The 13,690-nt window shown below is 45.0% G+C and overlaps 1 protein-coding gene across 1 annotated transcript in view; it reads left to right on the plus strand.

Moving 5' to 3' along the window:
* The first annotated feature begins 245 nt into the window (after positions 1 to 245).
* Positions 246 to 13,690, plus strand: part of BICC1 (BicC family RNA binding protein 1) — a 123,845-nt gene continuing 110,400 nt past the window's right edge. The window contains exon 1 of the mRNA XM_070945116.1: positions 246 to 810. Coding sequence (XP_070801217.1) covers positions 246 to 810 — 565 coding nt within the window. The remainder of the gene's footprint in view (positions 811 to 13,690) is intronic.

Raw genomic sequence — 13,690 nt, forward strand, 5'->3', positions numbered from 1 at the left:
CGCCGGGCAATGCGCGGAGGAGGAGGAGGAGGAGGAGGAGGAGGAGGAAGGCATAATTAGGCGGGGCGGGGCCTTCCGGACAGATGTGCTTCGGCCCGGGCCAGCGCCAGCAGCCGCCCCCGGCCGCCCCGTCCCGCGTTCGCCCACCGGCTGTGCGAGCTCGACCCGCCCACGCGGCTCCTGGCCCGGCCTCGCCGACCTCGGCCTGCCTCCCCCTCGGGCTCCGGCTGGGCGGGCGCTGCTCCATGGAGAAGGCGGGGATGCTGTGCGGACTGCGGGCGGGATGGGGGCGCAGCAGAGCCGCCGCCGGCCCGGGACGTGCGCTGTGCGAGGCCAGCAGCAGCGGCGGCGGCGGCGGCGGCTGCAGCTCCGGCCGCGCGCCCGGCGGGGAGCCCGAGCTGGAGGCGGTAGCGGCGGGCGGCGGAGCCGGCGAGGCTCTGGCGGGCTGGGATGAAGCCGGGGGCGGCCTCCTCTGGGGCCAGATAGCTTCCCGCGGGGGCGACGGCGGGGGCTGCTGCTGCTGCTGCGGGGAAGAAGCGGAGCAGGCGGCGGCCGGCGAGGGCGACGGGGTCTCTGGCGACTGGGGCGCAGCGGCCGGCCCGAGGATGGCCGCGCCGCCGCCGCCGCCGGGCTACCCGCTCTCGGACCCGGGCTCCAACAGCGAGCGCAGCGCCGACTCGCCCCTGCCCAGCGACGGAGGAGGAGGAGGAGGCTGCTCGGCCGGGCCCTCCCGCGCGGCCCCGGACAGCCCCGAGTGGGGCGAGGAGCGGTTCCGCGTGGACCGAAAGAAGCTGGAGGCCATGCTGCAAGGTGAGCCGGGCCGGAGCGCCTCGGGGCTCTCTCACCACGTGGCGGGTTTGGGGGGGACGGAGGGAAAAGGGGGCCGGCGCCGCTGCCCGACCGGTGGCCCCGCGAGGCCGTGGGGGGCTCGGCTCTTCGGTACCACAGGCACTCCGGAGGGCCCAGAGTTCCCCTTTCCCTCCCCACTCCCACGGGACAGGAGGAGAAAGGCTGGGACATTTGGGGTGTGTAGGTGTGGTGGGGCCAGCCCGACTTGCCCCTAAGAAGCCGGCGAAGGAGAGAAGGAGCCTGGATAGCTCAGCAGACTAATGCATTGTAATTTAACTCCAGCTGTCTGCAATTAGTAAGTTCGATCTCCCCAGGCTCAAGGTTGACTCAGCCTTCCATCCTTTCTAAGGTAGGTTAAATGAGGACCCAGTTTGTGGGGGCAATAAGCTGACTTTGTATAAATATACAAAAGGATGAAGGCTATTGCTTAACTCATTGTAAGCCGCCCTGAGTCTCCGGAGAAGGGCGGCATATAAATCAAATTAAAAAAAAAAAAGTGGGAGTGGGCTCTCCGCGTGGTCCCCTCTCCCTGCAGCTGCCAAGTCCGCGAACGTAGCGCAATCAAAGCTGCCGAGCAGCACTTTCTCAGCACCCCGCCTGTTTGCCTCCCCGAATCCTTCGATCCCCTTTCTGGGAAGGCCATTTCTGAGAATTGGGCTGCAACCAGCCGGGACAGCGAAGCGGTATCTGGGAGCGGAGGGGGGCAGGGGGAGAGAAGCAGATGGCTTCTGGGCTCGTTTTTTCCCTGCCCAAATTGGGGGGCGAAGGAAGAGGCTTTCGGAAGAAGACCGGCTGATGCTCCAAGGAGCATCCCGGGTTTCTGGCTTCCAGCGTCGGCCGTTGCTGTCAAATTGGGGTGGGGGGTGGGGGAGGCAAAACTTTGGGGCAAATTCCGTCTTCTGCTCCTGCTCCAACTTTTGGTCGAGTTTCGGGAGCCCCAAATTCAACTCCCTTCCCTCCTCTTTCATCACCCCCCCCCTCCGCCCGACAAGCCGGTAGTCTGCGGAGAGAGCTAGAAATAGTCTGCGGAGCGATCACCCTGTGGAATAGATGGGCTGCCCGTCTCGGTTGCCCTGTTTGCTTTCTTCTCTCCCCCATTCCTGCCCCTTCCCCAGTTTTCCTTCCCGTCTAGCGTTCCCAATACATCCAGCAGCCCCAGATGTGGATAAAGATCGCTCCCCTACAGATGTTTGTCTCATCAACTTGAGGAGGGTAGTAGATTCCTGGGGAATGGGCTGGGTCGGAGGTGGGGGGGATGCCTGGCGTTTGTTTTGTTTGTTTTGTTTTAAGGGTTTGAAGCATTAAAGGGGCACAAAAAGATTGTGCTTCACAATCCACAAGCGTTGTGCGTTTCCCTGGTCATGAAAGTTCTGAGCTGTGAGGTTGCCAAAAAGATATCCAATGTCAGAAGAAGAAAAAAAAAGCTAGAATTTTGAGTCACTTAAAAGGAAAGGAACTTTGGACTCTGCAAAGCCTAATTTATGTAGATACAAGCACCAGCCTCGAGTTTTTTGGAAATTAAAGCCGATAGGATCTTAAAGCAGAATCTTCTTCGAAGACCAGCCCTGCCCCCCCCTCCTTCAAGGGTCACTTAGGGAGCGTGCCTGCCCAAATCCAGTTTGGCCATCTAGACTTCAGCCAAGAAAGGTTTGACTCCTATTTTTGGATACTGGGTGATGCTGAGGCTTGTTTGACCAGAAGATAAAATGGATATTGCAGATTTTACAATTCAGGCAAGGCAGCTGAAATGTACATTTCAGGCAAGGGCCATCAATACTGTAATGCCGTCTTTGCACATCTGAAAAAGTGCTTAATAGTAAAAAGCCTCAGTTTTGGAATTCAGAGTTTAAGATAAACTTTTAGCAGCCGGTTTAACCAGACTTTTGTTCTTAGACAGGCCCACTCAGGTTTTTTGGTGTCCACTCCATTAGGGAACTGCCTTTTCTGTGCGTGGAAATTCATAGGAGCTGGACAAATCATCCAGGACAGATAATTCTGCCCAAAGTAGAAGATCATATGGACTGGGTGAACTCCATTTGATTTTAAAAATTATGCAGGTTTCGGTGCATGATGGGAAATGGTTGAAGATTTGCTGCAAATGTGACCTCATAACTGCTTATGATTACACTGGAATGCCTTAAATTCAGTTCTGTTTTGAATTAAATTTGCTTCTGCTAGAATGTGAAGGAAATTGTTTGGATGGAATATGTTTAACTGCTTTGCATACGGTAGAAGTAGATGTGCAGATCAGAAATAGTTTACATGCATTGTATAATTTTAGAATAAGTATTTTTTTTTTTAAAAAAATGAAAATCAGTTTTGATTTATAATCTGGACCAAACAAGAGAAACTTAGCAGTTTGGAGCATTTTGGATCTAAATCAGGATCAAAATATAGTTTTGAAAAATGAATACTGGAGTTGATGAAGCTCATGTTCTACTCAGGACTTTGCTGATCTACAGAACTTTCCTGCTTCATTCAACATGGACTTTCTGGCTTTATGTAGACCAGCCACCCCTAGCTTGGTGCTCTCCAAATCGGTCAGTGTTCCAGAACCAGGAGGAATATCTAGAAATAACTGATCCTGAAACTATGATTCTTTATTTCATTGTGATTTCTAAAATAATTACATTGTTATAGATACACAAACCTTTTAACATGCAATAGGAGTTGTGGCTCTGCAGACATGCAAAATTATTTGTATAAATAGACCTTTGGAAGCTGTATTGAGCTACTTAGACAGCTATACATGTTATTCTAAAAATCTGATCTAAAGGTACTAATACCACTCTATAAAGTCTTAGTAAGACCACACCTAGAGTACTGCATCCAGTTTTGGTCACCACACTATAAAAAAGATATTGAGACTCTAGAAAAAGTGCAGAGGAGAGCAACCAGGATGATGAGGGGACTGGAGGCTAAAACATACAGTTTGCCAACAGTTGCAGGAACCGGGCATGGCTAGTCTAGTGAAGAGAAGGACCAGAGGAGACAGGATAGCAGTCTTCCAATATTTGAGGGGCTGCCACAGAGAGGAGGGGGGTCAAGCTATTTTCTAAAGCCCCTGAAGGCCAGACAAGGAATAATGGATGGAAACTGACCAAGGAGAGATTCAACCTGGAAATAAGGAAAAATTTTCTGACAGTGAGAACAATCCACCAATGGCCTTCAAATTGCCTTCAGAAGTTGTGGAAGCTTCATCACTGGAAGCTTTCAAGAAGAGACTGGACTGCCATCTGTATCAGAAATGGTGTAGGGTCTGCTTGGGCGGGGGGTTGGGCTAGATGACCTCCAAGGTCCCTTCCAACTCTGTTAATCTGTAATCTGTAAACCCACCTGCATTACTCAGCTGAGAAATATTTTGTAGCCCTTGTTAATCTATATGACTGGAAAGCAGTATTCAATAAATACTGAATATTTATTGTCCAGTACAAGGTAATAAAAACAAAAAAAAAGGTTTGCTGTTAATAGATACACGTGCTACATCTTTGATGTTTTATTCCAGGGGTCTCCAAACTTGGCAACTTTTAAGACTTGTGAACTTCAACGCCCAGAATTCCTCAGCCAGTATGGGAAAACAGAAGGGCATGGCTGGCTGGGGAATTCTGGGCGTTGAAGTCCACAAAAGTCTTAAAAGTTGCCAAGTTTGGAGAGACCTATTTAATTCCAGTAGTCTCAGCATAGCCTTGATAGTGGATTGTAGATCCTGGTGGATTCTGGGTAACAAGAAAGCATTTGGTATGACTGGACTCAAGTTTGGAATGTGTTTCCATTTAGAATTGGTCTCCTGGGGAGCAGGTTAATCTTTAAGCAGTTAATATTTTGCTGTGCTGATACAAGATTTTTGGCATGCAGCTGAGCAAAAAGTTCACATCCCTTACTATAGTTTAAATCTGGAGATACCTTCCATTCCTAAAAGGGTGCAGTGATTCTTGAATGTTTGTATATGTGAGGACTGTTGCTTAATGGGGGGGGAGAGTAGGTGACAACTCAAAACTCCTTGAAAATTTAAATTTGTGGGCATTGTCTGCACCCACTTCTGTTTGTTCAAGTTGCATCACAAGAGTTCCACGTAAGCATAGGCTCCTTCGATTTGGATTTCCTCTACTTCTATTTTTTACAAACTCTTTCAAACCTTTTACCTTTATTTTGTTGTGAATGTATGCCTTTGATGTGGGCCCTAATAGCAAAATCCCAGCAACAGGAGGGTGTCGTCTGATATTTGGGACCACATGAAAGAAAATGAGGTGGCTTCCGAAAAGACGTGAACTCAGAAAATTAAACAGAAATAAAAGTGGACGGAGAGGGAGGGTCATTGGAAGAGCAGATAGAGAAGGTTGGAGAAGAAAGCAAGAATGAAATGAAAGGCAGGGAAAAGGACTATATGGAAGACAGAGGACACCCTACTAAGCTTCATGGGCTGAATTTCTGCATTCATCCTCTAGATTTATTTTTTTAGCCATCCAGGTTGGTCTTGGGAATGCTTCTTGGGTAATCAGTTCATCCTATACTTTGGGAACTAGTCATGCCACACTTAAGGCCCTTTGAACTTGGAAATCACCCAGGCAACCTTCCTGTTTAAGGGAAACATTGGCGGGTTTGTTGACCTCCAGATGGGTTAGAAATCAATTGATCAATTGACTAGATAAGATAGCTAATCCAGGTTCTGATGGGAATTCCCTCAAGGGATGCTTTGCGGAAGGGCAGCTCCTTTGATCCTTCTGGGCCTGGTCTTGCCTTCCTGCCTTTCCTTGACCTTTGCTCAATGGGGGGTAGCCACAGGTACCCAAATCCTGTCTTTCTAGTGGGACTGCCTCTTTCCTCTCAGCCAGACTGGCCCCCAGCTTCTCCTGCTTCCTTTCTGTTCCCAGGTTTGGACTGATATTGGAAAGTCTGAAAAGGGGACTTGGTGGTGCAAGGCCCTAAGTTTAGATGTTAGTTTAAAGGGGTTGTGTGACTTTCTTCCAAGAACAGCCTGGGGGACAAGAGATGGTTCAAACCCCAAAATGACAAACAAAAAGATAGCACAACCCTTCCTGTGATCCCTTTGTTTGCCAGAGGTTAGCTCTCATATTCTTTCCTTTCATCCTGTGCTAACCATCCCAACCTGATGACCCTATTTGCTCATCCTTCTATGTTTTTATTTATTAGATTTTTGTCCCATTTTTATTTCCTTACAAGTAACTTCCTCACTAGGGGAGAGAACTTTTAATGTTTTAAGAAGTGGTTGACAAGTGTCAGTGCCTTTCTCTCTTGGCTGTCTGATCAGTGAATGAGCGGTCCTTGGTGCTCTCTGAGCTTGCTTCTTTGACTAGCACTGATGATGTTATCTAGTTTGGGGAATGAAACATCTGCAAGAAAACCACCAAGCTCGGAGAGCACCAAAGACCTCTCATTTCAACCATGAGCTTGTTGTTATTAGTTACAAAATCATGTCCAACCCATTGCGACCCCATGGACCACGTTCCTCCAGGCCTTCCTGTCTTCTACCATTCTCTGGAGTCCATTTAAGCTCACTCCTACTGCTTCAGTGACTCCATCCAGTCACCTCATTCTCTACCGTCCCGTTCTTCTTTTGCCCTCAGTCTTTCCCAGCATTAGGCTCTTCTCCAGTGAGTCCTTCTCATCAGGTGGCCAAAGTATTTGAGTTTCATCTTCAGGATCTGGCCTTCTAAAGAGCAGTCAGGGTTGATCTCCTCTAGGACTGACCAGTTTGATTGCCTTGCAGTCCAAGGGACTCGCAAGAGTCTTCTCCAGCACCAGAGTTCAAAGGCCTCAATTCTTTGGCGCTCAACCTTCCTTATGGTCCAACCTTCACAGCCATACATTGCAACTGGGAAAACCTTGAGCTACAAATACATATTCTCCTTTATTGATCAGGGGATGTTTTACACTCTTTCTCTCTTCCTTTGATTTCCGTTTTTTGTAATTTGTTTTTTTTTTTGGTACTACATTTGTGTAACACTAAAAAGTGTTACTAAAAATGTAGAGATCGGAAATGAAACCTGACTCTACTTTATTCATGTTATCATGTTTCTTCATGGTAATCTTTGAAGGAATGTATAGGGTTGGCAGATGTAAGAAGTGAAGCTGGCAGATGCCCTTCTCAGGAAAGAGAGAATTATTCTATCCACATATCTCCATTTCTTGCCATGGCTCAGAAAGTCCGAGAATTTAAACCTCGGGGGTGGGGGGGGCACCAGCACCACAGAGCCTGGGTTACTGCAGTGGACAATCTCGTCTTGTATTTGTCTGCAACCAAGAGTCAAATTGTGCAGAGTTTGCATGCGTTGAGTCTTCTGCCAGCTCCTGGATGGAGGCTTAAATGTCTGGAGAGCTGAGATTTTCATCCCACTAATCCCAGCGTGAGGTTGCTTCTCATTCCACCTCATTTATTGTCATGAAAGGTATATTAAGAAAGTGTTCTGAGGATTTATCTATTTGTTGCAACACAAATGAAGATTGCTAGTGAATGGTAGTCTCCTTCACTGAGCATCTATACCTCAGCACGCTGTTGAAGTTAAAAAACGGATTAATGTGATGCAGTAGATGAGCCTCTTAATAAATCCTCTAGACTGGTTTGGTGGAAAATTGCATTTTTGTCAAGTTGGTTTTTAAGGTATGGTGCTGTTATGCACAGCCCTGTAAAGGTCTCCTAGCATTTTTTTTAAGCCTTGGGTTCTTCCCAGACCACCATATGGGATTCCAGGTGATCTATGATCTCCTTCCCATTTGAAAAGCTGGGGCTCCAGTTTCCTGTCCAGCCAGAGGCATAAGCTCTTGTCTGCTGACATTTGGGGGGCTTAGACAACTGTGGAAGCCTAGCAATGGTTATCTCTTACTCCTCCTCTAACTCCTGGTGCACATTTTGCTACCAGCTTGCAAGACATTGGGAACTTCTTAGAACTTCAGACTCAAGGAGAGCAACTCCAGAAAGAGAAGGGTGCTGGTTGCATAGACTGGTGCTTGGGAGATTCCCTCACCAGCTTCAAGGCCAGAGACTCCTCCCTGACCAGAAGCTGGGATGGGAAGAGGTCATCTTACTTGATGGCTTCACTCCACTTTGGATGCTCTTCCCCGTTGCAGCTTGGTGGACCTCTTTCATCTTCATCTTAGGTTGAGGGTAGGGAGCATGATGCATTGTAAAAAAAAAAAAATGTGAACCTTTTTGATGAACCGAGAGTCTTCATGATCATTTGAGCAGAATGTGCCCAAACCTGTTAACTTTTGCAGAAGGAAATGAAGTTTCTGGGCTGTGCAGTTGATTTTTACAGATTAACAAGAGTTGGAAGGGACCTTGTAGGTCATCTAGTCCAACCCCCCCAAACAGACCCTACATTATGTTTGACAGATGGCAGCCCAGCCTCTTCTTGAAAGCTTTCAGTGATGAAGCTCCCACAACTTCTGAAGGTTTGATAAGGAAGATTTCCTATCTTGAATGTTTAGAAGGTTATCAATGAGTTGTGTAGCTGCCTGAAGTCCCAGTGAAATCTGTTCAGTATCAGCTGCAACCTGCTTGTGACACTTATTTTATTCAGCTTTAATTTATGTGTCCAGAGAAGAAGGGGGGAGGGACTTCAGATATGAATGTGTTCGTTGCGTATCTCTAGGAAAATCTTAACAGTCCTACAACTCCACACAAGTTAATTGTGTTGAGAAATCTCCAGTGACTAACTTGGCTATGGTAGCACATTTGATACTTTGGATATTATGAATAGCCCTTCTTATGCAAATACTATGTATTATGGTCTTGCCCGAGATAATATTTATTATATCCTATGGCTATGCAACAGATTGGATTCAGATTCAGAAGTTTCTCAGAGTGTGAGGTCTCAGATGTGACTGTGAGTCTTTAAAACTTTAAAAAACTTGCCAGGCTCTCTGTTTTAAAAAAGCTGGAGATACTGTCAATTCATCAACCCATCCTTCTACCTAACTCTTTAGTGGGACACAACTGTGCACAAAGAGCAACACACCAAATATCTCCACTGACAACATGAGGAAGGGATCCACACCCACCCACCCACCCTGCTCCTCCCCCGAGACCTCAGCCTTGCCACCATATTGATTCCTCCGCGAAGTTAATCTTCACTTCTAATCAAGGCCATGTCCGTTCCAGTTGATGTCATCTGCATGGGGCTGTTTCCTACGTAATGGGAATGGAATCTTGCAAGGGGACAAAGTTTTAGTAATATTAAAATGTTCAGAGGGGAAAAAAAAGGACCTCTGGATGTATTTAAAGCAAGGGCAGAATGATGGCTAAATACGTCCCTCTAAAGTTTATTTCAGCAAGAAGCTGCTTTTTTATAAATCGTTGCAAAATCATACTTTGATTTTTCACTTTCTGGTAACTTAGTATAGTGTCTAGAAAGATTGTTTCACTGTTTCAAAGATAATTCCCCCCCACAAACACTTTTTGGATTTAATACTTCTGTTGTATTAACAACGAAGCCTGTTGGATGTGTTTTGGGCATTGTTAGGACTTTTCTCTCCCTGCCCCTGCCCCAGTCTCTGATCCATGCAGATTTGCAGATTTTGTCAATAGTTTTGCAGAACTTCCGTTCAGTATGTTTTGCATCTAATGGTGTTTTGTAGCATTTCTGGTTATGCAAATAGTTGTTTTTGGTCTCTATGAACTCTTTTGAGGGTTTGCCTATTTTAGGTCCAATCAGGCACTCTTCCAGTTCTTTTGGATTCCAGTTCCCATCATCCCCTAAAGAGCTTGAAGGCTGGAATCATATAATGCAGGGGTGGGCAACTGTGGCCCTTTTACAACCTGTGGACTTCAACTCCCAGAATTCCTGAGCCAGCTTGGCTGTATCAGGAATTCTGGGAGTTGAAGTCCACAGGTTGTAAAAGGGCCACAGTTGCCCACCCCTGATATAATGGCAACTCTAAAAATGTTAGGAGTTGGGAGGTCATCAGAAGAAAAAGCAGGAAAAACTGTAAGCATTTAGAGAAGGTTGGAGAAGAAAGTAAGGGGGGGAATGAAAGGCAGAGAAGGAGTATATGCAAGACAGAGGAGACCCTACCAAACTGTGTGGGTCGAGTTTCTCTACTCATCCGCTAGATAAGTTTATAAAAAAAAACCATCCAGGTTGGGAGGAGGGATGCTTTCTCAGTGATCAGACAAACTGTGGTTCATGCTATACAGGTAGTCTTTGACTTATGACCACAATTGAGCCCAACATTTATGTTGCTAAGCAAGATAGTTAAGTGAGTTTTGCACCATTTTACGACCTTGGTCGCTTAGTAGCACAGCTGTTAAATGAATCTGGATTTCCCGATTGACTTTGCTTGTCAGATGATCACGTGACATTGGGACACTGCAATCGTCATAAATACATGCCTGTTGCCAAGCACCTGAATTTTGATCACATGACCCTGGGGATGCTGTAATGGTTGTAAGTGTGAAAAACAGTCATAAGCCGAGGTGGCACAGTGGTAGAGTGTAGCACTGCAGGCTATTTCAGCTGACGGCTAGCTGCAGTTTGGCAGTTCGAATCTTACCGGTTCAACATTGACTCAGCCTTCCATCCTTCCGAGGTGGGCAAAATGAGGACCCAGATAGTTGTGGGGCAACTATTCCTTCCTTCCTTCCTTCCTTCCACCACTCCCACCCATTGCTATTGCCCTTCCTTCCTTCCTTCCTTCCTTCCTTCCTTCCTTCCTTCCTTCCTTCCTTCCTTCCACCACTCCCACCCATCCCATGGTGCAGTGGTTAGAATGCAGTATTGCAGGCTCACTCTGCCCACAGCCAGCAGTTCGATCCTGACCAGCTCAAGGTTGACTTAGCCTTCCATCTTCCGAGGTGGGTAAAATGAGGACCGTGATTCTTGGGGGCCAATAGGCTGACTCTGTAAACTGCTTAGAGTGGGCTGTAAAGGCACTATGAAGTGGTATATAAGTCTAAGTGCTATTGCTATTGCTATAAGTCATTTTTTTCCCAGTGCTGTTGAACTTTGAATGGTCACTAAACAAATGGCTGTAAATTGAGGACTACCTGTGCTTTAAGAATCAGACATGCTACCCTTATTAAGATCCTCTGAAATTGGATATTGCCATAGGCGACCTTCCCATTTAAGGAAATGTTAGAGGGTTTGTTGACTCCACAACTCCAGACTGATTAGAAACCAATTGATAATTGATTAGATTAGAAATTTAATCTATGTTCCGCTGGGAATTGCCTCCTGGCTAATCTCTGCTTGAGATCAAGGAAGAAATGGCACTTTTATTGGTTATGTCCCTCTCGAGAGTTTAGAGTTGAATGGGACTCCTTCACAGCCCAGGCTGATAAATTGGAAAGCTGTTGACCATCGCATGTCTTCAAATATTTGCTCTCGGCCATCATGATCAAAGGGTTGTGGCAGACACGGAAGGATTTCCAAATTCAAGTTAAGTGAGTCTTCAGAAGGAAGTTTCTGGAGTGGGGAGGTTTGCAACACAGGAAGTTCATTCTATGCTATACAAATAATTTCAGTAGTAATAAACCTCTGAAAGAATCTAAGTTTCCTTTCTCTTCTACCTTAAACATTTTTAAAGCTCTTTGCTTAGCAGGCAGAAATGTAACGTTTTAGGTTTGGATTCCCCAGAAACCCAAGGATTTTTTTTTTTAAAAAAAAACATTTACATTTCATTTTTCATGTGTATATAGCAGGAAAGGGTTCAGTTACTATTTTTTTAAAAAAAATCATAAGCCAAATTTGCTGATTAGGCTTTCCTAAGGGAAAATAAATATATGGAATAGATTTGTGGCAGTAGTCATTTTTTAAATGTTTGCACATTCCTTTGTTAACTATTGGAATAATACTATTTTCTCAAATTTCAGTGTTTCCTTAGTAGTACAGCAGGTTATCTTGGTTTGGCATAAATGTCCAAGTTAAGTATTACTGGGCTGCACATTCTTGTGGGTTACATTATAATCTTTACCTTCCTTTGGAAAATATGCCCTGTTAACTGCTTGTTGTGGACAGTCTGATTAAAAACTGGCTGTTTGGTGAATAAACACACAAGAGTTTCTTGTCCATGCAAACGAACCCAAATACCTTGATAATTGTTTGTCTATAATTAAATGGAAAATGGGATTGTGATGTACTCCAGATTCTGCAAATGCAGGATCTGCAATCAAAATGCGACATAAAGTTTGCATATCATTTGCATATATATTACCCAGAGGTTTAGTGATATTCATGCTGAATAAAATGAGAAGATATGAAAAGCTGATCATAGCTACCAAAGTGATTCCTAAGGTATATATATATATATATATATATATATATATATATATATATATATATATATATATATATATAGTGAATAATAGTGACATAAAAATGAAAGAACATCCTTCCCAACAATCTGGCCTTACTAAGTCATTTTATTTATTTACAGTCAAAGAGGGACAGAAATCATCATAATAGCAATAATAAATTAAAAAGCACTATAAAGCACAGTAAAAGATACGTTATACCAAAGGAAAGTTGGAGACAATAATCTGCTCCTGATGAGATTATCCACACAATCCTCTCAAAGAAACTAAACCCACTTATTTTTCTAATAACATTACTTAATGATAAAATAACAGATTAACAGAGTTGGAAGGGACCTTATAGGTCATCTAGTCCAACCCCCCACCCAAGCAGGAGACCCTACACCATTATTGACAAATGGCAGTCCAATCTCTTCTTGAAAGCCTCCAGTGATGAAGCTCCCACAACTTCCGAAGGCAACTTTGGTTGATTGTTCTCACTATTAGAAAATTTCTCCTTATTTCCAGGTTGACTCTCTCCTTGGTCAGTTTCCATCCATTATTCCTTGTCTGGTCTTCAGGTGCTTTGGAAAATAGCTTGACCCCCTCCTCTCTGTGGCAGCCCCTCAAATATTGGAACATTGTTATCATGTCTCCCCTGGTCCTTCTCTTCTCTTCACTAGACTAGCCATGCCAGTTAAACTCAGTTCTAAAAGCTTTGTAGTTGTCTTGGAAATCCCTAAATATCAGGAATAATTTAATCTGGTGCTAGACGCCAGTCTAAGAGATCCTGCTAAAACGAATGGCCACCTCATTTACTCATCCATTTTCTTTAACAGAAATATTTCCCAAGTAAATGCTTTATACGGACTCTTACTAACTTTGAAGTGTCAAGGAAAACTAGGTAAGCTCGAGTATATAACCTCAAAAATCTTATTTCCTCTCTTATTTTGGTCACTCCTGTCTTTGGCTGTGGACTTGATCTAGCTAAATGTCTTACAGGCTGTCTGTGACTCTTGTAAGTGAGGAAGGGAGGTTTTTGAGCAAAGCCAGCAGATGGCCCGGTGATAAAGGAGGAAGTTGGACAGACAGCTCTTGAGTCATTTCACTCACGGATGCTTCCCAGATCAGAAGAATTGGCTGCCAGGCAACTCTGACCAACTTTGATTCGTCTGCTGTTGTGTTGTATATTCAGCATTGTGTCAGCATTGTTACCCTGAGAAATCCTCCTTTCTCCAAAAATGCCTAGCACCTACTTCAAACCAAGCACAGAAATAAACATACAGCCTTGTTTAGAATAACAGAGTTGGAAGGGACCTTGGAGGTCTTCTAGTCCAACCCCCTGCTTAGGCAGGAAGCACTTAAGGCAAAAAGTTCAGAAACGTTTTTTCTGCTATTATGATGAGAACAACAGGCTTTTATCTCTCAGAATTGCCCTGTTACTAAGGCCCTTTACAGCTCAACTTCTACTCTTGTTGAAGCTGGTCAGTGGCTCGATATTTTGTGACTATGCCAGTGGAACAATATATATATATAATTATTTTATGGATTTGGAGGTCATGGCTTTTCCCCCCAAGTACAGGCTGTCCTCAA

This window comes from Pituophis catenifer, unplaced genomic scaffold, assembly GCF_029215685.1.
Source record: "Pituophis catenifer annectens isolate HBS135680 unplaced genomic scaffold, rPitCat1.0.hap2 SCAF_6, whole genome shotgun sequence".
NCBI classification, from domain to species: Eukaryota; Metazoa; Chordata; class Lepidosauria; order Squamata; family Colubridae; genus Pituophis; species Pituophis catenifer.